The sequence below is a fragment of the Seriola aureovittata genome, chromosome 1 (genome assembly GCF_021018895.1).
Source record: "Seriola aureovittata isolate HTS-2021-v1 ecotype China chromosome 1, ASM2101889v1, whole genome shotgun sequence".
Lineage (NCBI taxonomy): Eukaryota > Metazoa > Chordata > Actinopteri > Carangiformes > Carangidae > Seriola > Seriola aureovittata.
The window spans coordinates 2,892,624-2,920,294 of NC_079364.1; the positions used below are offsets into that span (position 1 = coordinate 2,892,624).

Below are 27,671 nucleotides of genomic sequence, written 5' to 3' on the forward strand. Positions count from 1 at the left end.
ACTTTATTGATCCCAAATTGGGAAATTTGTGAATGTCTCCCTGCTGTACACTCATTAAGAGGAGTCATTCAGCTTTGGCATGAGTCTTTTATTCTCTTTTTGCTCAATTTGAAGCCATTTTACTTCACCTCAGTGCCTTCATTTGCGCCTCACAGGGCTAATTTGCATTCACTTTACATTGACTTTATAAAAACTTGGGCCATCTCTGAAATCTGCTTCTGTTCAGCACCTGAGCTCACGGTCAGAGTCATATTTGTGATCATGCTATAGCGTTTGTTGTTTCAGGAAACATCAAGGGTAAAAATGTCCTTGCAATCATTATGTGTTACATCAGTGTGGGTAAATATAGGTTAGTAACTTAGTAATACTTGTTTGTTCACAATTTTAATACATTTTTTTTTATTACTTACCAACTATTTTGATAATTAATAATTTAAGTCAATTTTTAAGCCAAAATCTTGAACATTTGTTTCCAGCTTCTCAGATGTGAGAAGTCATAGCTTTTCCTTGTCTTAGAGGAGAGTAAAGAGAATATCTTTGGACTGTTGTTGGACAAAACAGTTGACATCTGGGATACTGTGATGAGCATTTTTCATATTTTTGTGATGTTTTCTCAGTCAATCTTTAGACCAAAGTTTCCTCAATTGAAGAAATAAAATAAAACCATACAAATAACAGGATCCGTGGTGCAGGTCGCTGAATTTCTAGAGGTACTCGGTAAAAAGACGCTGGATTTGTAAATTGCAAAGACACAAAGGTCAGGCTGTGAAAATTATATGAATAATTACTCTTTTAGAAAATACAAATTTTCCTCTGACCTCATGTGTGTCAGTGGCTCCGTAACTACCTCCTCTGGTCGGGTCGGGACATGTAATTAATATTCAGGAGGTGCGAATCTTGATTTGTCTTTGCACCGTGCAACCTTTTTTTCCCCTCTGTTGATCACAAACATGCTCACTCATTTCTTTCCCACAAATAACCATTTATTCTTCACACATTTACTGAAAATTACAGTTTATTGAAAGGACACAGAAAGGTCAGATAACACAGATACATGTAGCTAGGAGTTACTACTCAGTGCATGGCACATTCTCAGGGAGACGACCCATTGTGAGTCTTTGGCTCTTTGCCTCTGGAGTGTTAAAGGCAGGAAGAGTGCTGAAATATTAAATGTTGAACAGTTGGCCAGCCAACTTGAGCCTCTATATTTCAAAATGTGGAGGAGTAAATTAACCTTGCTACAATGAGTGACAAACAATATTCTAAGTTGGGTAGTAGTAGTAGTAATAATAGTAGTAGGAGTACTTTTTATTTGTCAATTGATTTATACTTATCACAGGATACAGTGTCAGACCTCACCAGTGCAAAGGGATTTTTCTAGAAAGATCACACGATTAGAAAGCAGTGTCCCCACTCAGAATAAAACTCAGATAAGTAAACAACAAATGAACAATCATGAAACAAGTTACCAGTGCCATTGCTACCTTTTTAAAAAGAATTTCTAGAATGCATGCCATTTTACTATGGAGGGTTTTTCAGATGACAGTTTGAAATTTGACAATTCCAGTGTCTCAGCTTCTGCAAACAATGCTGATATGCGTATGTGTAGCTGTGTGTGTGCGTGTGTGTGTGTGTGCGCGTGTGTCTGTGTTTAAAAATGTGTGTTTCTGTGTGTGTGTGTGTCTGTGTTTAAGGGCGCACATGTTTTTTTGTGAGAGTGCGCAAGTGTGTGCTCTTAGAAAGATCCTTCAGGCAACGCAGGAGCTCTGCATTTTGGATGATATGCCGTCCGCTCAGTTGTATTTATGTGGCTTTGTCTTTTTGCTGCTGCCTCCCTCTGCCTCCTCGCTGTCATCTGAGAGCTTTGTGTTGAATTTTCCAGTCTGCGCTTGGCTCCTTTGCTGTTAGGTTCAGAAGATAAAGATTTATAATGAGCAAGACTGACACCATAATATTCCACAGTAGACACGTGGTGGTCTGTAATCTGAGCAGGAAATGCTCCTAAATATCTGAGATACAAAGGCAGTGGAAAAACACATTGTTGTTATCCCGGTTTTATATTAAAGCTCCTTGTAATAAGCATCAGTTAATGGGTAATAAGACCATTATAAGACGCTTATAACATTATCGTGCATTAATAAGACAGCATAACTGTTAATAATAGCATTAATGACAGTATTGTTTCATTATAAAACATTCATAACCACCTGCTTAGGAACATTAATAAAAACCTTTCACACACACACACACACACACACGCACACACACACACACACACACACACACACACACACACACACACACACACACACACAATACAATCTTCACCCCTGAATCTTACTTTATATGCACTATGTTACGTCGACTGTCCATTGTGTTTTATGGTTTCCCAGTCACAATGTTGTGTATGTCACTTTCTGTTTGTCGTGTTATTTCACCAATAAAGTGAATAAAAAATGTAAATGGCTGCCACATGTGGCCACAAACAGAACGTTCTGTGAAACATGGCCTCAAACAAAAAAAAACAAAACATAGTGAACTGTTGATAGGTGCAGAATAAAAGATGTATTTATCTTAATAAAGCAAAAATAAAAGCTCCGTAAAGGTTTGAAAATAACATAATAGGTAAGTTTGTTAAACTCAACAAATGTTTTTAATGCTGTTAAGAACAATTATAAGAAAGTCAAGAGGCTTTTAGTAACAACAAAACGTATCTACGATGCACTTTTATGTCTTATTAACACATAATAATAATAATAAGCATCTAATAAGGACTTATAAAGGCCCTATTACCTATTACCTGACGTTTACTTCATGGACCTGAATATAAAGCATAGGGCAGTAATACAGTGATACAGTATCCTGGGGTATTTGAAAAAAAGCAATGTCTGTTTCAAAAGTTTGGACACACTTTTCCATTCACTTGAATGTGAGGAAGCAACTTAATGAGCAACTTAACACGCTGCTTTGGCTTCAACATGTTTTTACAAAATAAAAGAAATGCATTTTGGGTGATGAATATGATGCAACTTTATAATTTTTGACAGATTCTTTGTCAACAAGACGGCAGTACCAAAGGAAAACACCCACTGATGTCATGAATGTTATGAGCATGAGTATATAATAAAGTGACAGTAAATATGTTTATTCAAAGTGGATTGAAATTACCCTTTAAGGCTGAGGCTTAATAGTAAACATTGCCTTGTTTGTTATGATGTTCTATGTTTTTGAAACGGTGACTTTGAAAGACGCAGCGCTTGTGGATTGGGACACAGCTCTAAAGAGTCCCGCTGGTTTTCGTCCCAGCTACAGAGAAAACGAGTCGTACTTGAGAATAAATGTAAATGAACCGCCAGGTAAGATGGAAAAGCAGCAGTTCTGACGGTTTTGAAGACCAACGCTGACAGAAGTCCGTTTCCAGTTCACCGGCACGTTCACACACAACGCAGTTTAAAAGAGTCCAATGTATTTCATTAATGGAACCCAACCGTCTTTGGGATTTTGAATAATTTAAGTCATTTTTTTGGCAATGACATGTTTAAGCACTGTGCACAGGCTCTAGAAACCTATTCCCCAAGCAGAGCATCTGTTTTGTGTTTACCAATGTCACTTTGTCCATGCCTTAAGGCTCGCACATTACTGAGTTACACATTACTCTGCATGGCAGTGGGTTATGGTGCTATCATCAGGCTTGAAGCTAAACGAATGAAAAGAGGCAACGTGCACCTCCACATTTCTCCCCCCTCACTTTGAGGACAGTATGACAGTAAACCCCGAATCTGACCGCACAACTCTGCAGTCAGGTAATCATTAACCACAGAGTACACCTTGAACCTGGGTAAGTACTGCATGTGATTCAGTGACTGAGGCTTGGTACTCAGTGACTTCACCTCCATCTGCAGACAAGACTTCATCTCTCACTTAATGCGCTCCTGCGGCTTCCTGCCAACCACGGTTGCCGCCCACTTTGATCTGGGTTTGGGATTTTCCTCCTCTGTGTGTGTATCTTATTTATCACCAGCAAACACTCCCTTAAACTTCTAATATATATATATATATCAGTCTGATTTAAAACAAATGTAAAATATTTCTTGTATGTTGTCACTGCTGCTGTACACATGCAGCTCTGACTTTATTAAGGTCCATGTTGTCACCATGTTTTTCATACAGACTGTTCGCTGTGCGCTCTTGTCCTACGGTGAGAAAGAAGGAACCGTCTTCTTTCTCCCATTTTATTGTGGTGTCAGTGAATATATTGGTGCATGCCAACTAACTAATTAACTGACTGTGCCACAGCAGGCGGCTGGTGTGCTCCTAAAACAAACGCCATCTATAAGAAACAACATTTTCTTTTTTTTCCTTCTTTTTAATAATTGATGATTTTGAACAAGTGTGTATCTGACTCAGTTGATTTTTCCACAGATTCTCAACGTTTGTGAGTTTTATGTTCCAGCTCTCTCTTTTTTTTTTTAATGAATTCAGGAATGTCAGAGGAAAAACAATACGGATTCCACTGAGCTTCAGAGACATGCTCTGTTGTTCGAGAATGTCAGGGTTTGCTGAAGTGTTATGAAATTCAATTTTTGACTTAAGAAGAAACAGAAAAAAAAAATCCTTTGAACTCTCTAAGAATCTTAATGATGGACTCAAGCAGGTACACCTGAATAAATGTTTACTGTATATCAAGCGGCAAAAATGAAGCCAAGATGAAAGTGAGAAAAGCTGCAGTTCTTCTAACGACCACTAGAGTCTGGCTCCAACAGTGAGTCAGTCCCCATAGACTCACATGTTAAAATGTCCGAATTTACAGCAGAAATAAACATGTTTACAGCCTGGTACAAAAACTGTTTTGTCTTCTAGAGCTAATTTCCTCCTTCATGACACCTGTTTATATAACTCACCTGTTTACATTTTATTAAGGGCTAAAGTTATGGAGAATTGTGGGCGTGGCTTTGCATGACAGGTGGGTGAGCGTATGCTTGTACTGCAGTCTTGACTCAGCACACGTTCCACCGCTTTGAACATTTTTTGGATTAACTAGGAGTTAGGGGGCGGAGCCAAACACTGCCAAGATGGCGACGGTGGGGCAGCTCACTCTGAGCTTCAAAACCGCTCTTCAGACGCCTGTGTTTGACGTCACAGAGGCTGCCTCCACCTTTATTTACAGTCTATGTGTCACACAGGTTGGATTTAATACTGTGGCTTTAAAACTTCCACAGTATATTTCCCAAGCTGGAACGATGTTATTTTCCTCCATGTTGTTGACATTACAGTTAATCCGTCTGAAACCTCCTCTGTGGGTGTGTGGTGCTGGTGTGTCAGTGCTGTCGATGTTCAGGGCACATCGATGAGAGTCTCTTTGTCTGATCAGTCTGCCACAGGACACTGAGTGAATAGACAAGTGCTTATTGTACAATGCATCTCAACAAGAAAGTGCAGATGTTGCTGTGTTTTGCCTTAAACCTTCCTTTGTGTTTGCACAAAACCACAGCAGGTGCACGACCACAAGAACGGCCTTTTCTTCCCCAAGACGTTTGAGCACAGCGGGAGATGCCACTCTGGTTCTCAGTTTCACAAATCGAACATGAGAAAATATAACGAAGGTGGAGTAGTGACAGGAACGGAGGCCACTTTAATGCAGATTGATCCACGGAGACCGGAATGCAAATCATTACTAATCAAATTGTTTACTACACCATGAATGGCAAGTGCTGTGCATGAGGGACACTGGCAGGCAGCAGGAAAAGAGAATTGATTGTGGATTCATTGCTGCAACACAATGTGAAAATTTCCCAATTAATGGGATAAAAACAAAATAAAAGTAAGACTGAAAACACCAACATCAGCCTCACTGAGACGTTAAAAGTCATCTGTTTGTTCATTTTGCTTTTTTTCCAAAAGAAATTTTGATATATGAAAAAAAAAGAAGTGGAACATTAAAGAAATCATCTGCTAAGTTTTAAAAACAAAACACAACTACTGTTAAAATGTACATTGTTCTTTCTATTGTGTTTTTTTCTCGCCTTGCGTCTTGTGTTGATAGAGAACAGCAGGAAATGCCTCTGGGAAACGCCTTTGACTTCAATAACATGTAACGCTTTATGTAGAACAATTTCACTACATTAATTCTTAAGCAGAACACCATTATTTTGTTCTGCTTTGAATCAGTGACACAGTCCACTGTTGTATTACATTAAAAAAAACAGCTATTGTGAGACTCTCTCGCTGAATATCTGGCAAAGTCAAAGTCAAATCTGCCCATTTGTTGGGATCTCTTCTGAAATATTCTTGTATTCTTGTGCAAATAGTGTGTGTGTGTGTGTGTGTGTGTGTGTGTGTGTGTGTGTGTGTGTCTAAAAATGGATCTCTGCCACTTGGAATGCAAGACAGTTGCTCAGTTACACAGTATTGCACAGCATTGAAATGAGATGCATTGTTTTGCCGTGCCATCTGCCACCGCCAAACAGGTGTGACTCAATTCAATAATATGATGAGGGAGGCAGTTACGCACAGGCTTTGGCAGGGCATTGAATATTGCATAGTATAGGTGATGCTGGCACACTGGATATTAGATTTTAGCAGATTGGTTGCCTTCCTCCCGGAATGTGATGGCGGCGTCGCGTCTCTTCATCACACTGTATCACTTGCTGTGCTTTGTTTGTGCGTCTTTGTTGTCGAAACTTCGCTGCACAGTTGAATCGTTTCGATCTGTTGTTGGTTGTCAGACACCGTTCTCGGTTACTGTACATCAGCATGAATGATGCACTACAGAGGAGCCGCTCTGTATTTTTCTATTTGACAACAAATCACATGAAAAGCCAAGTTTTCATATCAAAGACCTCAATCATAAATTACTAAGTTCTACTAACAAGTTTAATATCGCTCGATGTTTTGTGCAATGGAGATCCATCGAAAACGATCAAAAACACAGTTCCTTCATTACCATAACCATGGGCGGTGTGGTTTAATTTGAGTCCTGGATCCACGTCATCAACAGGGTTGTAAATACTCAGTGCACCAATTTAATATGCGGCAGAAAACAGCCCCCCCATCAAACGTATTTATTGACTCATGTTTGTGCCCGGCTGATTTAGAAAATGAAACCACGTACAGAATTTGGGACCTGAAGATTTACATGTTCAGTGTGAACAAATGGGCTCGTGTCACAGACGGGGAGGGACAATCAGAAAGTCTCGAGAGACGGACTAACAGACGCTTAATTTGTTGTTGTCATTGGATTTGCTGACGATAAGAAATCTTCTCTTTTTTACGACTGTTCCCCCAATTAACTGAGCGATCTTTTTCTTGCGGGGCCAAAGAAGAAGAAGAAGAAGAAGAAGAAGAAGAAGAAGAAGAAGAAGAGGAATTCACTGGAGCGTGGAGTGAAATGTTGAACTGTTATTATTTCCATATAAATTAAAGTGATGCTCACCTGCTGCGGCTCCGGCAGCTTTTTACTTTCCGGAGCCGTGTCCTCCGTCTGGTTCTGGAAGCAGTCGCCTCCAGTCTACAGGAGTGAGAGGGGAAAGTGTCTCAGTGCAGTGAAGAGAAAACATGCTGCAAACTTCCCAACTGTGTTTATTCAAAGACAACACGAGATGAGCGCAGCCATATCAGCGACATTAATATACCCTTTTGAATTTCACATAAAAGTTAACAGGCATTTCATTGACCACTTTTACAACCACAGGAGCATCCAATTAACTTTCTCATTTGTTTTATGACAGTAATCAAGAGCAGAATTGATAAATTCAAGATTGATAATTGCGAAAGTAATTTACTTAGCAAGAAAACCCCGAACATTGGTTGCTTCTCATGAAGATTTTTTTTTTTTACAGCACCATGATGAACTGAATTGCCTTCGGTTTTGGAAACACTGATCAAAAAAAAAAAAAAACAAGCAATTTCAAGATGTCACCTTGAGCTCTCAGACGTTGTGTCGGGCATTTTTCTGCATTTTCTGGCATTTATTTCAAAAGTAATCAATACTGAAAATAATCAATAGTTGCAGCCCTGCAGGGTGTCGGCTTCTTTTACAGAACTGTTCGTGTGGCTGCAAGCGATGTCAATCATTTCCCTGCTGTGATAAACTCGAAACCGTTTTCAGCCCACGGTAATAACTTTACTTTCTTTTGTGACACTGCTGCAAATTCAGGGCCGAAATATACCAGAGCTTTATACAGGATGAACACGACAAAGTCCATTAATTACTCCTCTCTAATCTTATTAGGTCAATCGTGAATGATTTGTTGGCAGCACCTGCCGCACACAGAGTGTTTGGATGCGTCTAATCACAGGAAGGACGGGTGACGGACGAAGGATGCTTCACGTCACTATGAGACGACACGGAGCCTAATGCGTTTTATATAAAACAAAACATTTCACAGAGTTAAGCATGACATTTCATTTTTAGACCGGAGCACAGACTGCGAGCTGTACGCACTCATACCAACTGTCTCTCCTCATTTCCTCCCAGCCTGCAGGGAGAGGAGGACAGGGGGAGATGTGCTGGTGTTCGCCAGCAAACACAATATCGGAGTCTCTGTTTCAAATATGTCTCTGTACCAGAATGTTTCTCCTCTTGCTGCAGGATTTTTACAACCCTGCCAAAATTATATAATCAATTACAGGACACCGGCGAACATTGTTTTTGGCACGATTACATTAAGGAGCAATCTCTTTGACACAGTTTCCACAGAGGCTAATTTCCTCTTTGGGTGGCATCCCTCTGTAGTCCCCAGTCTCCTGTGGTCCATCCATTTATATCTGTAATAGTTCTTGATAGTCACTTGTCAGAAATCCTTATGGAGCGTGTTCGCTTCCCCTGTTTTCGTCAAATCCACTTGGTTTTGACAAGGCTGGAGATGCTCGTTCTCCTCAGTAACTGACAACTCACAGTTGCCTGGATCTCACAGAAGAGCTAGTCTGTTTCTATAAGGTACCAAAGTCCTTCACTAAAAATCTGAATAGGAGAGGTCAGAGACTCCCTCTTGCTTTCCTCCCTCAGTAACTGCTTTCAAAGTGTCGCCCTCACATGTTCCCGAGAAGCTCCTGAGTGTCGGGTGATGTTTGCACCGGGCAGGTGCCGCTGTGATTGAAAGGCTCCTCGAAATGAGTGTGAATATGTAAATTTCATCTTCACTTCAGCTTCACTACGCCATGCAGTTACAGCTGCAACGCATCGCTGGACTCACTGTTAGTGAGATGTAAGGCTGCAACAGACAGACGTTTATATCACGGTGGATGTGTCGGGTTGTTTTGTTGTTTACGTCCCTTTTCTCAGGAACGCCACCAGGGATTTCCTTTGAGTTTGCCACAAACGTTCACTCGGACTCAAGGATGAACTGACCAAATTTAGCTGGTCAAAGATCAAAGGTCAAGGTCACCGTGACAACTCCAGGCTCCGTGCGCTGTCACGAACACGGCTTATCTTTCTGGATTTTAGCCTCCATGCTTCATGGACGTGCAGCTTTTTATACCTTGTTACCACAGCTGCAAACATAGATTATTATTGTTATCAAATAATCTGTCGCTTAATTTTCGGATTTAACCAATTCATCAGTTAGTCTTTAAAACATGGAAAACAGCAAAAGAAATTCCTAATTATAAGTTTCCTGTTTCCTTGTGTTTAATGTTTTGTCCGAAAAGTTATCTCATGTGCTCTTTTTACTCTGCTGCCTTTAGAAAATGACTTCAACAGCAGATGATCAAAATAGTCAGTTTCACCAAGGCTGTGGGGGAGATCTTTTCACAGTTTGTCTTCAGATTACTTCTTCTGCCTGACCAACAGTCTAAACCTCAAAAATAATCAAGCTAAAATTAAATCAAGAAGATTGAAGCAACACAAGTCTTCACATTTGAAAATCATGAAATGGCAAAAATGACTTGATCATCCAACTTTATGTGGAGTGATTTACCGTTGATTGATAAATAGACCATCGCTTTTAGCACCAGTGAGATTTTAGTCGTGAGGGGAATAACATCTTCAACAAAAATGAAACTATTAAAGTTGAACTAGATAAAAAAACTATGAAGTAAAGATTGTATCCTTGAGCTGAAACTTGCAGCAGTTCTTGGATAAAGTTTGCCGGTTAATGAACCTCATGAAGACACTTGGAGTAGCGGTGGCTTGTTTGATTTCTGATGAGGGACCTGAGCATGAATTGAGTGAACAGAAGAACCTCATGGATACGGGCCCTCAGGTCACACAGGCCATTACAGTTTAATTACTCTAAAGGCTCACCTTTTCCATCTGGCACTCTTTAACTCCGCCACTCTCTCTCCTCATTACGCCAGTGTTCATGGGTGATTTACTGGCTGTGACAATTCTCTGAACTCGAGAGATATCCTGTTGGAAAAAAAAAAAAAAAGAGAGAGAGAACATTTCAAATTGGGGTTAAAAATAAAAAGCATAAATGGCTTGTTGATGCAGCTGTGGCCCTGGGGTTCTCGAAAAGTAAACAGTTCTGACTCAAAGGTTCATAACTGTTTAATTTATACTACATTTAAACTAATTCAGCTTATTTATTTGTAGTGAATAAATTATGGTTGGAATGACTATTTCATAACAGGCAGCAGGAAGGGCGAAAGGAATGGAGTGCTACAAACTAAAAAGAGAATTATTGAAATACTAGGCTTGAAGGTGAGCCTACTAATATTCAACCGTCACGTATTCAGCACTGAGATCAAAACCTTCCTTAGTATTAATATCTCTGCACAAATAGTTTCAGTTTGAACTAGTGCAGGTCAAAGCGAGACTCGTCGTCCGCACCACCACACCCGATGTTTCTTTTACAAAGTAAAACAGTTCTCATCTAATACTAGCAAATACTGTGATTATCCATGTATGTTTGGTCAGTTATGCTAGCAGCTGCATGAGGCTGCAACTTCAGTTCTCTAAGCTAAATGCTAACATGCGCACAAAGACAATGCTGATGTCTTCTTAGTTTACCCTGCTAACATGCTAACATGCAAGTGGGCCGACAAATCATTTGGAAATCAGTACAATTTAGTGAAAAGATGTAATTGCAAAATATATATACATACATATACATATATTAATAATGTTTTTAAATGAAACGATCGTCATAAATATTTAAAAACTGTTTCTTTTCTTCTCGTGTTTCAGGCCTATCACTATGTTGTCGCTGGCTGGACCACATCGTCTCCCTGGATCACATCCAGGGCAAAAACTGGAATATCAAACTGGATAGCTGTTTAGCAACAGGAAGAATTAAAATGAAAGAGAGTCAGGAGACAGGTGGTGAATTGAGAGGTGATCGCTCCCCCGTCAAACAAAGAAAATTTGAAATGTGCATCCCTTATCATTAAAATAAAAAGTGCTCTGAGAACATGTTATTTGGCCTCTGTGCTGTAATGCGGTCGGATGTGGGCTGAAGTGGGCCGAAGGTCGTTGATTGCATTGCTGGCTCATAACAGAAAACACAAAGTACAGCTGAGGCTGATGGGACTGTCATTAGTTCTGCAGGTATTTGGCCACAAACCACAATAATGGATAATAATTGTTTTCTCCTCATGAAGGCGTTAGATGGAAAGTCAGGGGTTAACCAAAGTGACGACAACTCTTCCCACAGGGGAACATGAACACGCCTACAAAGTTTCCTGGCACTCCGAACCGGTAGTTGTTGACTCAGACCAGTGTTTCCATCCAGAGAGCCGGACTGGGAACATCCTTAAAAATGTACATGACGTGTCTCCAAAGCTGTTTTGTCACCAGGTTATGAGACAATGATATTTATAATATTGGGCATTAACCTTTCCAATATGGCTGAAAGTGGAAATTAAAAGTTGAAGAGCATCCAGATCCCCGTCATCTTTTGTTTAGCGTTGCTCTGCTCTGATTTTGGCTTGAAATAAATTGGAAATGTACAGCCGAGCTCCAGCTGACGAGGAGGTCCCAGGCTGATGTCTGTATAAACGAACACAGATCTGCTCCGAGTCAAAAGTAATTCCAGCAGCAGCACATGATGGACAACGATGTTTCGGTGAAGCGACCCACTGCAAAAACAGTAAAAAAAAAAAAGAACGAAAAAAAAAGCAATGTGGAGATAGTGGGAGGAGAACAAGATGGACAGTCTGAGATGAAAAAGGTTCTCTCTGGAGTTGGAAGAGCTAATCTATATCACTACCACCTGAAATGATGTTCGTATGAAAAAACATGACTCCGGGAGGGTTGATGTGCTTAGAACCAGTGGTGTAAGAAATGCTCTACGCTACAGCCCAAAAAGTAGTAAATAAAAACTATAGATTTCATCACTGGCACAAAACAGAAGACATCATTGGAATACTGATGAGTAACGGCACAGCTGTATTGAACCTAACCGGACACTCACCATTCCTCGCAGGAAAGTGGCTTCTGTCCTCAAACAGCCCCGAGTATAAATAGATCCGTGTTTCTCATTATCTCAAATAAACTGGTAATGTGGTTTAAAAAAAAAAAAAACGCCAGAGCCTGCATAATATTTCCGAGCACTTCTGAGTCATTTCTCTGCGCTTGCTGGCAGTGAGATACAATCTCTCCGACTATGTTTATTTCAAAGCGTGACTTCATCAGAAATGACCATGGTAAAAGGGCTGGGTCACGGCTGTAATCAGACTTTTCTAATTATATTAGAAATGTAGAACCCGGTTGCTGTGCTGTCTTCATACACAGTAGTTGAGGCTGTTATTTGCAGATCTTGTCATGTCTTTATGTGAGTGGGCTTCACTGATAAACTGCACTGCATTAGCTTCTCCACACACGGACACGTACCGCACCGTATTCTTCGCCGGCACACTCTCTGACAGTTCCCTGAATCCGCCGCCTCTAAGCCGCACACAGTGTGGCGGAGCATGTTCTGCTTGACCCTCTCAAACAGGAAATGTTGACATTACTTAGAGCCAGCTCAAGCTTTCAGCCACAATGAGGTGCAAACCGCTCACAGCTCCAGCAACAGGCGACTCGTAAAGTCGGCCGCTTGTACTTGGAACAAAACCTGTGCGGGCGAACTGCGGCGCTGATCTGTCGGCCCGTGGCTCACGTCCCGGTTCAGACAAAGATTCAGCGACAGAAAAAGCCGACCTGTCATCTGACGTGTGTTCTGATGTATCTCCACGTTTCCACGCAACAATCACATGTTTTCCTTTTACTAAGCACCTATTACATGGACAGCCTGTTTCACTACAAATACTTCAAATTCTACTCATTTACTTTGAAACTTTCATAGATACTTTAAATAGAAAAACTAAGAGTACTCGCTTCTTTTAACGGACATGTTACTCTGACGTCAGATTGTTACGACGGATGCATTTTACTGTTGTAGCTGCTCAAAGTGGAGCTGGTTTTATCCACTTTATTTACAGTTCAGTCCAGCGGCTTCCATCAAAAGGTCACAGGAGGAATCTGCGGGTCGTTTGACGATCAATGGGAGAGGAGAGAAAAAGAAACAAAAGCTCTGGTTCAAATTTATATAAATTTTTGGGACTTTTCTCTAATCTTTGTGAATTATTGGATAATGTTACTCTCCAGGCCTTAAGCAATTATTCAAATGAAACCATGTGAGAAGCTCAGAGGGAGGATGTCTTTTTGGTTGCTAACGACTCAGGACAGGAACCACTGGATTAATATATTACAGTTTACTGTATTTTAAAGAGCTGTTTAAACACACAAAGTAAACACCTCAGATGTGTACTGAGGAACGTTACTCGAGTAAATGTACTTAGTTACATTGCACCGCTGCACAAAAGTAATATATATTTTTCCATCGAGCAACAAACAGGAAACAAATTAGAGCAGATTTTTCCTCCAGCAGATATTTGTGTGCTGCAGCCGGGCCTGTGCACGAGGCTGGAGTGCAGCTCCTTCCTTAACTGGGTCAAAAGTGGTCTCTGGTGAGCACAAAGCAAGATGGTTTCAAGATGAACACAAGCAGCCGTAACCTGTCACTGTCAAACCCCATTCTTGCTTTGTCGTCTGAAGCTACATCTTTTTAGGCAGGTTCAGTGGAAGTGACTTTACTCGGGGAAGTGACCAAAAGCATGAAGTGTTCGCTTTTGGGGGAGCGAACGTTTCATGCATTATTTCCTAACTTTTGTCAGCATCCGTCAGAATCGGCAGAACTTTGCAGAGCAGCAGTGAAAAGAAGGAGGAAGCATTGAACATGCTGTTTTGTCTCCAGAGGGGCAGTGAAACTCCATAAAGTTGCTAAAACCGCGAACATTCATCATCGGGAGTGTTTTGTTTAATTGCAGACACCATTTACAAAGAAAATGTGATATAATCTAATGGCTTTCACTTCTGAAAATATATATTCTTTTTCTTATCTGAAACCCTGCATGTCTCCTGCAACTGACAGACTGTGAAAGATTAATATCTAAGTATAATTAAATTAAAAAAAGAAGGAGATTTATTAGAAGCCACTACTTCAGTGGACTTCTTGGTAAGGTTTCTGACATTTGCTGCATAATGCAAATGTTATTCTACCATCTACCAACTGATAAATGTCTGCAAGCTACTTATTTTATTTATTTATTTTTTGCCCTGTCAACCACCTACTGGCTCCTCCTCGTGTAGCAGAGATGAATTTCCCGTCGATTTACATGGACAAGGAAACAATCATAAAAGTAAACAGTAAATGCTGAGAGCAGGGCTATGAAACGCCTGATTTCTCCTCCGGCACAGAGCACCGAGCATCTAAGACATCATCTCCCATTACTTTGATGAAAATTGCATGCTATCGGACCACAAGAATTGGCTCTCTCTCTCCGAGACTGTTAAATATGAAGCAACTTCCACTCCAATCTTGCTGATCTCTGCATCCTCAGACTAATGAATCTTTCACCAGCAAGAACTGTGTGTGTGTGTGTGTGTGTGTGTGTGTGTGTGTGTGTGTGTGTGTGTGTGTGTGTGTGAGAGAGTGAGAGAGAGAGAGAGAGAGAGAGAGGGCCACGGTCTGGGAGAGTCTTATCTGTGGCGTCAACCAGAGCTTAAGGCCCATTATGTTAACTCCAACTACGAGCGTGAATCTCAAAGTGGTGTCAGTGAGTACTTGAACAAACATCCTGCACTTACCCACTTTGGATTTAAAAAAACAAAAAAAACACAGAGCAGATTTTAGTCTAAGTGAGCTCATGAAACTCAAATGTATGTTTTATCATTTTATCACCCTCTGAGTGGATAAAGACTTGCTCCATATGTTAAAAGCTTTGGAGCATTTTTAGTTTTTTCTTCCTTTCTTTCTTCATGGGCGGCAGCTCTATTACACCCAGCTATGTGCAAAAATAATTGCCTTTTGATCAGCAACAATAATTAGCATGAGATTAGCCGTGCGTTTTTTTCAGATATATTAGCATGTCTAACTAAATGCTTTCAGCTACAATTCACTTACACTAATATGTCAAGTTCAAAACTACACAACAGGAACTAAGATAAAGGATGTAATAACTCTACTGAGCTCTTTCATGCTCTTAATGAGCATAATGAGGAACACCAGGCGGCCATCATAGAGCTAACTTCTTGACATCTGCCTCTGCGTCAGTGGACTGTTTCCCAACTTCTCTGCTGTGCACAATAACTGTTATTGTGTGTGTGTTTTTAACGACTTAACTTGAGATCAATTTGTCAGTGATTTAAATGAGATCTGACCCACCTCCGCACGCACAGGCCGAGCGGACAGATGGGAGCGCCGCAGTAATCTTTACAGTGAGGGCGCGCTCAGATTTATCAGACGGCCCCGTCAAAGTGAACAGCGCCTACAGGAAATAATGGAGCTAGCAACTGCTCACAAGTGGAGAGTGCTGCTATTTGTATGCTAATGAAGTGGGAAGCAATAACTTCATTAGCATAAAAAAAAAAAAAAGTCATCCCACACCCATCTTGAGTTCACTCGTCCTTTCTTTTGTGAGATGCTCATTTTGCCAATGTGCTTGGATTTATTCGGCTCACAGTATCGCCGGGAAAATGACAAAGAAGAAAAACACTTCTAATGGGATCATCCTGTTTTCGCTGCAAACACCAACAGGAGTTTAAATGTAGACAGAAAACGTCAATTACAGAATTTTGTTTTGATGCCGCAGCGGAGGGACGGCGGTGACACCGGTGGCGACGGCGGTGCTGAGAGCGTGATGGGAAATAAATAAAAAAAAAGTAAAAATAAAATAAATAAAATAAAACGTAAGTGGCATGTCAAATGTTTCAGGCTCACCCACGACACAGACGCAGAGTAAACTGTGACTGCTTCGAGGAGCGAGAAAGCCTCTTAAAGACAGAAGCGCTCCCCGGGATCGGGGCAGATGAGGCACAGTGGCGTGCTGTGGCCGGCTTGATGATTTCCAAAGTGACTGCAGCAACTTGCTTCTCACAAATCACAACGAACACGATCTCTGATTGAGGTTGACATGACTGCTTGTTGGAGGGAAAAATAACCGTAGGTGCTATGAAGAATATTTTCAAGAAACAAAAGTGATGTGTGTGTATGTGTGTGTATATATATATATATATGTATACGTGTATATTCTGCTGGATTTCTGCAGCTCTGCTTTTTTTTTTTTTTTTTTACAGTCTTCAGAGTAACAGGAGAACTTGTAGAAATGTTGTTTTGATTCAGACAGTATTGCTTTTTTTAATAAAGAAAAAGGTATTGACTAGGTAACACCTTGACACTTGACATTAGTTTTCAAATGTCAACTTGCTTCACTAGCAAAACAAAAGTGATATCTACAGTGAAGGCATAATCCTGTTCTTTACAATGAATCCTCTCGGCAGTCGCCTTCTTCTTCTTCTTCTTCTTCTTTTTTAACTCCTAAAAAGGGATTAAATCCTGAGCTCTTAGTTGAGTCTACTGTGACCTTGACTTTGAGAGGCTCCAAACAAAGACTGTGTCACACTGAATTAATAATTTCATAGAGAACAAATGTAAGTCTAACATACCAAAACTCCCATAATGCCCTAAAGTAATTGGGCTTTACTTTCAAAGCTACAGTGCCATGAAATATAAAGACTGACATAAATTACTTAGACTGCTGCTTGATTTAGACATGTTATTATTCTGAGCAACCTCTGGAATTGTATTTGCCCAACTGTTATATTTGGTAGTAATTATTTCCTGGGCTATTTCTCTCTTGAGAGTGATACTCAGGGCATCAGACTGACAAATAGCCACTTGAAAAGGAGGTAATAATCGGCTAACACTTAAATTCATATCGCAGACAGTGCATTATGTGCGCTCTGATGTGCGGTGAGGTGAATATCTTGGCACTGAGTTATATTCCATGATGTCACCAAGCTGGGAGTTACAGTGTGAAATGAATTTCAATTTGAAAGTGTTTACACAGAGACAAGGGGGGGGGGCAACAAAACACAGTAGCCTGCTTTATCTTATCTGGAGAGTCAGTAGGAAAATTATACTCCACCATTACAGAGGCAAATCCCAAATCCAACGTGCTTTCCATTTTCTCCTCGCAAAACAAACTTATCTCCTTTTCATCCTAAGACAGCGTAACTGCAGTCTTTAAGCCGGGGTCACTGCCAACCGAACTGACCAGATACGGCACGAGACAAACACTCTTTTTAAACTGCAAACACTTGGACGAGTCGGGGCTGTAATAAGTGCAGCTCTTATTAATAAGATTAATAAGGCCTGCACTCTATTTAGCTCTGGCTGTTCCAGGGCACTCGTGTTTTTGCATGCCGGCGCTTTGACACGGCCCGACTGATACACTTAAAGGGAGCAGAGACACTGTTAATGGTGTTAATTATACCTGAGCTTCCCCTGCTTTGAAAAGTCAAAATGTCCGCTGTGAAAAAAAAGGCCCATTGGTCATGCTTGTGATAACAGCAAAGGGCAGCGGAAACGTTTTGCATTCAGCGTGCATTTTTAATTCAAGGCCACAGTGAATGAAGCTGCCTTGGAAAAAATATTAATGTCCCGACGCTGCAATCAGACGTGATTACCACAGAGGCAAGTATGGCACAGAGTGTTGCTCTATAATAATCGCAACAATGAAGGATATATATATATATATATATATATATATGTGTGTGTGTATATACAGACGGGCGACGAATTAAAAGAAGAACCTAAATAATAACAGGATGACATTGTCGCCCATCCACGGAGCAGGAGGAGCCACTGAAGGGTTTGATGAGTATGAAGATGATTGCTGTGACCTCCACAGTCGGCAAGATCTCCTAACACAACCCAACACCTATGAGAGATCTGGGAGCGATGTGTTAAGACAGCGCTCTCCACCACCGCCACCGCCATCATCATCAAAACGTCGATTGAGAGTCCGGAGACTTGGAGAATCAACGCCGAGGATTCACGAAGCGTCCTCGCTCCGCGGCCCGACGTCGCACTGAGACACTTTACGCGGCTTTTTCCCTTTAATTTGTCTGTAAGTCGAGACTTTAACTCAGTTCATACGGGACGACAGAGCAAAAGTCCAAACTGACCTACAGGCGAGTCGTCAGGAGAATTATCAACCAAGTAATCTGTGTTTACAATAATGTTTGTTATTTTTCTATTTTTCAACCTCAAAATTAACAAAGTGGTAAAAAAATAAAAATATCTAAATGTAATTAAAACTTGGACTAATTTTTCTTAGGTCTTAGAAAATGCAGCCTAATGGACTTTTGATTAGAAGAAACGAGGGTTGCATCACTTGGTGATTTATTTACTCAACTTCCAAAGATCTGCTCGGCAACATGTCTGCGCTTCCAGGAGACAGAAGAAGAAATGAGAATTTAAGTATTTCTAAAGTGTCTAAAGTATTTTCAAGGTCTATTTATTTCAGGATGAACAACATAAACTCCTCACACTGTATGAATGTTTATCTTTGACATTTCTGCAGAGCACATATTGAGTCTCAGAGTTAGACACACTGTTAGTTCAGAGACAGCAGGACCTCATCTGCAGCAGATATATGCTAGACTGAGCGTGTCACTCGCCCCGTTCATTAAATATAAAGAGGTTAGACTTTTTTACAACACCCGCGCCCTTCCTCTGGATAAACATTAAATCAGACGGAACGGCGCTGAACACCGACTTACCTTGGCGTGTGGCTGCTGAAAGGTGACTCTGGAGCTGTTGATGAGCGATGAGTATCTGAACAAGTGGCTGGGGGAAGTGGGGAATCTGTGGCTGCTGCTGGGCTGGTTGTGCAGGACAGCTGAGAAGCAGATGTGAACTGTGTCCTTCAGCGCCTTCAGCTGGGACTCCTGTCCCCAAACAAGATTACACACACACACACACACACACACACACACACACACACACACACACACACACACACACACACACACACACACACACACACACACACACACACACACACAAAGACGTGCAGCAGAACCCACCAGGGGAATAAAAAGAAGAAAGAGCGTTTAAAAGATCATTTACCTTTAATCAATAATAATAATCGGCAGAATGATTGGTTAAATAGTTTTACAGCAGCTACTACCTGTTTCTCTAATCAGCACTTTTCTCCCCATTCATTTTTAACCCGTCTACCCCCCCCCACTGACAGTATGTCAATAACAACATATAAAAACAACATGATAGCCCATAAATTAAAGCTGCTGCACGTGTTCAACCCGCTGAAGCTAAACGTTTAGAGAAACACGTCCTCCGTAACGACAGTTTCCTCATCACTGAGGATGATACAGATATTGATAATTACTTTTACACTTAACCTCCCTCCTTTAAACTCCGCCCTCTGAAACGGGGATTTACGCTCTTCACACACTTTGTTCGACTAAATAATTTACATGTCATTTCTTTATTCACCGTTTGGTGTTGCAGGGTTTAAATGGGTCAGAGGAGAAAGGGGGGGGGGGGGGTTAGCTAAAAGTTAAACTACCTACTGTACAAATAAAGAAACGTTACGAAAGCATCATAACGACAGGACAAAAATAAAATCATTCAAATTCATTGGTGATTATTTTTTTATTCACCTTATCCAGAGCGGTCTTCTCCAGCTCCTCCTTGGCTATAGTTAACTTGTGCTCCAGGTCCATCAGCTGCTGCCCCTGCAGAAACACAGGACTTCTTTAAAAATCAGCTGAACCCTCTTTGTTCCGTGCAAACAAAAGCATTTCCTCATCCCCCAGCAATAAAAAATCTGTATTATGACACACGCTTACGCGCACTGATCGTGCACTAAAACCCACGCACGTGATATACGCTTTCAGCGCTCAGTAAAGTGGCTCGTGTGTTTAAACAGGAAAGCTCTGGGATCTCACAAACCTCCACCATCACAGTCTCAGTTTGGGTTTTGTGGCTAAAACGCTTCGGTAAGTGACACCTGTGGTCTCCTTCACGGGACACAGAGAAGTGCAGACAGTCACAATAAGCACAAGTTCATTTAAAGCCACATTGAATCAAAGACAGAAGTTATAGGAGCAGAACCCCTGAAAGCATCAAACCCCTTAATGAGTATCACTGCTGGAGTTTAATCCCTGAACACAAAAGGCCTTTTTTTTCTTTCAGTAAATGAGCCAAAAACTCCATACGAGGATCAACAGAACTCCCTGCGAGAACTCTTCTTCTTCCTCTTATAGATAAATTCATCATCAAGAAGAAAAGAGAACTCTGCACCGGGATAATCCGCACCAAGCCTCTGCAGGACGCTCGCTTGATGGACTGGGAGCCGTGAACTTTTATTGGGGCGTCTTTTCCTGGCCTCTCAAAAATGATGAAGTGCACGGACTTAAATTCTGAAGCACCCAAGGTCAACGGCGACAACAATCTCTGCAAGTTTCAGAGATGGGCGCTGAGGCTGTTGCTCGGTTACTTCTCTAGACTTATGTTGCACCTCGGGCCAGTTTTTTTTTTTGGGACACTTGGCACGTTCGCCAGGTTTCATCACATCTTCGCCGTGAATCCTGCCAGCAGAGCGGTAATTCTGATGAACACGACTGTCACTTGTACCTCTCACCGGGGGGGTGGGGGGGGTGGGGGGGAGCAGCTGAAATGATGTGCAAAGTTTTCAGCGACAGATGAGTCACGCAGTGAAAGTCGAGGAAAGGGCAACATTCACCTCTGTGGGTTTTTCTTCAAAGAAGCTGAAGAATCAGATCTTCGCTCTCTGAAGGTCTTTTTCTTTTTTTTTTTGTCTTTCTTTCACAGGGAGTTTGGGACGAAGTCATTCGTAGCTGCCGGACGTTGCTCGAGAGGGAATCCAAAAGTAATAAAGCTGGTTCTTTAATCATGGAAACAAAAGGCTTGTGTATAATCTCTTCGTGGCAAATGGTAAATGAAAGTATTCCCTGATAGACAGAAACATAAAGGATACTGAAGGGTACTGATAAAAAAAACAGCCCCATTTTAAAGTGATGGGCGACATATTAAATATTCGCCATTAAATTACTGGCGGCGGACGTTGAATGCGACGTTCAGAATGCAAAGTGTTGTACTTTGAGCTGCCCTAAACATTTCTCCATATGTTTACGTGTTGGATTCAGAAGAAAATATTGCAAAACAACACCAAGTTCTGAGTTGAAGAAAGTGTCGAACTCTGAATAATTATGTCTCCAGGCTGGATTGACTCACAAGCGCACAGAAAGAAGAAAAAGCAGCTGGCTCTTCGTTTGTCTTCCAAAGGATCCAGACTTTGTGTTTGTGTGCAGCATTACAATAAAGAGCCGTTACTGTAATTTCCCTTTGGGATTAATTGAAGTACTCTATCTATCCTTCTATTACAGAGAGCATCATCAGTGCAGAGTCCTCGGAGGATCGCGGGCGCACGGCCGCTGACCCAGAAATGTAGAGTTTCAGGGCCGGTGCCTCGGAGTCTAAAGCGCCATATTTCTGCTGCTGAGTCCATTATAAAGGTGAGGGGTCAGCGGGGTACCAGCCACTCTGATAGACGAGGCATGCAGCTACATCAACTCGTCATTTTTCTCTTCTGTTTCTTTCTCTCAGCTGCAGGAGAAACAGCTCCAGGGGTGAATTTTAAAAGTGGACTGGCGGAGAGAGGAAGATGTGAGGGCTTGTGTTCGGCTCCTTCTGCGAAAAAAAATATTGTCTCGTGGGGGAAACGGCAGGGAGGGCGGTGTCAGTCCCTCTAAAGTTTTTAATCTTGCGGCTGAGCAAAGTGAAGGGGAAACCTTCCTCTGTGTAATGTTTACAGTTTAGAGCCGGGACCGCATGGTTTGGATTCACAGAGTCGGGTCTGTTTTTTTTACGTTGTCCTTCAAATCTGACGACTATTAATGGAAGAAGAAAACACCGACAGCACCGGCTCCACGTCTGATACTTCGAGGATTAGGGAGAACCTCATTCTGTGAATCTGCATTGTTGCATTTTGTCAAACAGGCTCCTTTTCTCTTCTTATGGTTTCACAAGTTTTTCTTTATCTTCCTTTCTTTCATTACCTTACCTGTCAGTCGGAAGAAAGGCGCACTGGTTCCCAGGATAAAATAATTAGGTTTTGAGGCGTCTTGATTTTGTTTGGTCTTCAGTCTTGTGGGCTTGTAGTGCTGTAGCACCGTGACATTCTGCTTTGATAGGGCACAACAGCCATCATAACCAATTCAATTGCCTCCCAGTCAAGGTGCCTTGACTGACACCCCCCCCCCCCGTGAGGCTGATGACATTTCCGTAACTTGAGTGACTCTCCTCTACTTCCTGCTCCCTCATCCCCAGCTGGGCTTTTGATCACAGCATATGGGGAATACAGATGAGTTTTCAGGAATAGCTAGAGGGAGGGGGGGGTCACAGGGACATGATGCATTTCCCTCTGACCTTTCCATCGGAGGAAAAGCAGACTGCCTGTCATCTCTCTAAGATGACTGTTTTTACAAGACAGAGAGTACGAGCACATTATCGTTATCCCTCTGCAGATCTGAAAAAGCGTAATGTTTACACGTCCACGTCGAGCGTTTGGTAACACCGAGCAGTAACGCCGCTCTGTGTGAGTGACTGATGCAATTTAGAGACAGCGATTTACGAGCAGTGACACCGAGCAAACAAGTCAATGCATCCGTCATTCGCAGGCTAGAAATAGAACAAGGAACAGGACATCTAGGGACAATGTATTCAGGCGCTGGGCTACAAACATAAAATTCAGTCTTGGGGGGGCTGAGTCCTTTTTATTCATTTATGTCTGACAGAGCTTTAGGAATGACGGGTCCGAAGGATCAAAACATACATTTAAGAACCGGCATTGTGGCAGAAATGTCGACTGACATTTTAACACGGCAAACAAGACCTGAAAGGTCAAACCCATGTATCAGTAAATGTCAATAAATATTACGTGAGCACTCACATCTAAGAACATTCAGTCCTTGCAATGCGAGGGGGCAGAGGACAGGACTTAGCAGTATGTGGACTAAGCGCCGGCCAATTGATTTTGCAGGCCACTGCCTTGCTGGAAGGGACTTTGTAATTGAAGACTGAATTAATTGGAGTACCTTGTGTGATGGGATCATCCTTTCAAGGTGTTCTGAAGTACCTGTTTACTCATGGTCTGGAGCTACTATAAAGCCAACCCCCCCCCCCCTTCAGTTTGAGCTTACCTTAAAAATTAAATCCTTTTTCCCGTACCGCAGTTCTTTCAGTTGAGCCTGGATTTTTTTGGACTGCAAGGAGAAGATAAGGAAATAAGTGTTAGCTTATTCAAATAGCGAAATTGGTTTTAGATCACGTAGCAGGATTCTGCCAGCTGCAGCAGAAGAGTCCTTTGTGAGTGTTCCCTGGGCAAAGCTGTGGCTTAAAGCAAGGCCCTATCGAGAGGAAGAAAATATCAAATCTCCCCTTCACTGAACTGCATAGTCCACACAATGATGCAGTCATGCACTGGCTTCTTGCCCACTGTCTAAACCTGAATTCTCACTCCCACTACACACATTACCACCACCATCACCACACACATGCAGGTTACAGCTGGGATCTTGTCTGTCTTCGTTTAGCAGCGCACACACACACACACACACACACACACACACACACACACACACACACACACACACAGAGCGGTTCTTCTTTTTGCCGCCCCCGGACGTACAGTGACCGCTCTGCTGCTGCACATCAGTGGGCACATGGAGCACGGAGGCCGACTCCTCGATAGCTCGATACACAGCCACCCTCAGAGCTGCTCATGATGTGAGCATGAACACTGCGTGCAAGCATGAAAGTTTTCCTCACCGTGTCCCTGAGCGAGATGTGAAAATGTTTTTCATACCGTGGCCATTATGAAGCCTTGTATCTGCGATGAATTAATGTGCAAATGAAACTGCCTTGACTCATTTTGAACTCATCTCTCTGTCAATCCGTCTACTGCATCAACTCTGCCTCCATCTCTAACTGTGTTTTCATCCACGTGTTTGTTCGTGCATTTTCAATTTACACATATAAAAACATGACAGGAAACACAGTCCACATTCTGCAACAACAACAAAAACCAAAAAACAAACAGAAAATAACAAAAGGGGCCGAGGTGGAAAAAAAGCTGAATGTGACAAAGTGTGATGGTGTGTGATTTTCTGCAGCTAGGGGTCCTTCATTCAAAACAATAACAAATGACAGTGTTTGGTGATGTGGGAGTTGTTGTCTTCACCAGCTGATGTGTCCACAGAGGTGTCCTCCTCTCCAAAACAAATAAAAAACTAAAACAAAAACTGAATAAAGCAGTTTCACATTAAAAACCGTCCTCGAGAGGCTGCGAGCCGAGTCGCCGCTGATAGCTTCAGATCCAGACGTCTGATGACTTAAAATCCTTCATCTGGTTAAAATAAACTGTTAAAAATGACCAAGATCTAAATGATTATTTGTAAGAATTGTGGCTTAAAACTGGATAAAAAGTCAGTTGTCTGGTAAAAAAGCCACAAAGACGAAGGGGGGCACAGACAGGCGACCGAATCAAACGCACCTCGTCACCTCGGTTTAAATAACACATTTCTTTGGGTTTGAAAATTGCTCCAGACATTTCGAATAATTCAAGTAACACAACTTAACTCAGTATAAAACCCTGGATCAAGCCATTAGAAATTTTAATGCAGAAAAGTTACGTATGATACATTTAACAAATAAATCACGACCTACGTGAAGCATCGGACTCAAACGTCACAAAGTTCAGCAACATGGATGAGATGGATAAAAAGGCGTTACTCACGTTACTCACAGTAACGACTAGTTTGGAGGTTTGACTATCGACCCGCCACCTGCTGCTGTAAGGTTTAATAAAGACAGAGTTAACTGTAAAACTCTGACTCACTCCAACATTTTCCACTTAACGGTTAAGTTTGTTTTTTTTTTTTTTTTTTTTACTGTCGCCCAGGTCATAAAATGAACAAATTAATTTGGTTTGAATCAGTAAAGTGCCACTTTTGAGACACTTGCTGCTGCTTGAATGAGTCATGAAGAGGCCACGGAGTCGCACGCTGTGGAGTGTTAACTTATAAATGCAAATACCTGAATCTCTAAAAAGTGCTGAGCCCTCACAACCGCCGAAGCGTCGGCCCATTATTTACTCAGAATAAATCATGCGCGCCGTCTCCTCGGCCTCTCTCTTGTTGCCCGTGAGGGTTTAAATCCTGCGAGGGGCGGGTCCTGCATTTCAAACAGTTCACAAACTGGAGCGCTGCGGTCGCTGTGATGGTCACAGCACACGCCACATTAAACAGGACGCACCGCGGTCGACTCCGGCTGGGAACCTTCCTCTCTCACCCCCGTGTTTCCTGTCCGCCTCTCTGCTGCTCACCGTCAAATAATCATCTCAAACAGTCCCACACTAAACCAAATACAGCGACACAGTGTTTTTAAAAGCTCTTGCCAAACATTCATGAAATCTGTCACTGACGGTCTTCGTCCTGTTCGGGTTTCAAGCTGCACCGAGGACAGACACGTGTTTCTTTCACACTTACGTTCTGCTTGGATCATTTACTTATTTATCATTAATGACAAGATCAGAAAATCAAAGGATGAGAGATTCTGGATGGATTCGCTCTCTTGATATTATGACATATGTGGAACGCTGTTTTTGTCGTTCTTTCTCTCTTGTTTAGTGTCAGTTGAACTAACTCTGCTAATAACTCACAGTTTTGTGTGTAGCTATCTATTATTTGTCATATATACTCTTTATAAAGTTGATATGGCAGTTGCCTCTTTACGCAGCCAATACTTCCTCTAATGTTCGCTTCTACCTTTCTTTTTAGCTTTCGTTTTCATCTGCATCAACTCCTGCAAATAATATCTGACTCTTTAGCTGCTAAATGCTGATGTTCACCAGCTAGGCGCTAACTATGTCTACATGTCTTTGGGTGATGGGCAGGAAGCGAACAGCGGGTTTATTGGAGGGGGAAACAGTTTACTGCCTCGGCTGGAGAGTGGTGACGCTGTGGCTGCAAAAACCAAAACAACGAGCTTAAAGAGGCTAAAATGCTCCCATTAGCGCTGAGGGGGAACGACAAAGTTGGGTGGTAATTTTCTGCGGGTTTGACACATTTCTTACAATTCCCCTCAACTATCAGGCCGGCGTTTGTTTATCAGTTTATTAATTATACTGATACCTTTCTATATTTCTATTCTCTTTTCATTGCACAGTCGTTTTCAAAGTGTTTTTGTCTCTTCCGGGTTTTTCATTCCTCGAAGACAAAGACCCTGGTTTGTGCCTGTAGCTCACTGTACCATGAATCCTCCCGGTGAGAGAACAGGGAAAACTGCTCCAGCTCACATGAGAGCAGAGACGTAAACAGGTGACATGACGTGACGAGGTGGCGGGTGTGCAAAGTGTCCAGACGTCCTCAACATGCACTTATGTATGAGCATTCACAGCAGCACCACAGACCTGCTTACACCCCACCCCCCCCACGTTTAAACAGATTGCCCTATTTGTGGAGTGTGTCTGATTGGCTGAAGCGTGCGAGCTGAGGCAGACCGGTGACTGGCGGGCGGCCAAAGCGTACTCACTCTGAGTATATATTTTATTTCCATCATTTCAGTCAGGATAATCTGATTTATTCAGTACGGGTAGTGAATGGAGTAGAACAGCACAGCAGTACGTTTGTTTTATTTTAAGGCTCTGCTCTTGTATTCTCCACGTTGCACAGAACTAATTGTATTGTAGGATACATCACTGAGGCTGGAAGAATACATCATCTCCCCAAACAACAAATTATTAAAGCGACCAAACATCAAACATTCATACGTGTAGAAAACCCTCGCTTTGAATACTGATTTCTGATTCCTGGATGAGTCATGAGCCATTTTAATATTACATGGCATTTAACTACATTTACTCTCCAAGAACTTTATTAGAAACACTACACAAACACTGGGTGGTTCCTCCCTTTGCTCTCTAAACATCCTCGCTTCCTCCTGCCGTGGATTCCACAAGGTGCTGGAAAAAACTCTCCTTTGAGATTCTGCTCCGTGTTGCGTCGCGCATCATTTCTGCAGATTTGTCAGATGCACATTCATGCTGCCAATCTCCTGTTCCACCCACATCCCGGAGGCGTTTACCGGATTCAGGTCTGCTGACTAGGGGAAGTCATTATCGTGTCGACAAAACCGGTTTGAGACGACCTTTGCTTTGTGACGTGGAGCGTCATCGTGCTGGACGCAGGGCTGGGCCACATGTCGACTGTGGTTTTAAACTGTTTATTATATTTATTTTTATATTGCCACACAGCAGAGCATTTAGAAACTCTGAGGTACAGACATTCAAAGTATGAT

The 27,671-nt window shown here is 41.9% G+C and overlaps 1 protein-coding gene across 1 annotated transcript in view; it reads right to left on the bottom strand.

Annotated features, from left to right (window-relative positions):
- Positions 1 to 961: 961 nt before the first annotated feature.
- Positions 962 to 27,671, bottom strand: part of luzp2 (leucine zipper protein 2) — a 134,689-nt gene continuing 107,979 nt past the window's right edge. The window contains exons 7-12 of the mRNA XM_056383919.1: positions 23,516 to 23,578; positions 19,952 to 20,026; positions 19,049 to 19,216; positions 10,244 to 10,348; positions 7,433 to 7,507; positions 962 to 1,901 (exon numbers count right to left, since the gene is read on the bottom strand). Of these exons, the coding sequence (XP_056239894.1) occupies positions 1,794 to 1,901; positions 7,433 to 7,507; positions 10,244 to 10,348; positions 19,049 to 19,216; positions 19,952 to 20,026; positions 23,516 to 23,578 (594 nt within the window). The 3' untranslated portion in view covers positions 962 to 1,793. The remainder of the gene's footprint in view (positions 1,902 to 7,432; positions 7,508 to 10,243; positions 10,349 to 19,048; positions 19,217 to 19,951; positions 20,027 to 23,515; positions 23,579 to 27,671) is intronic.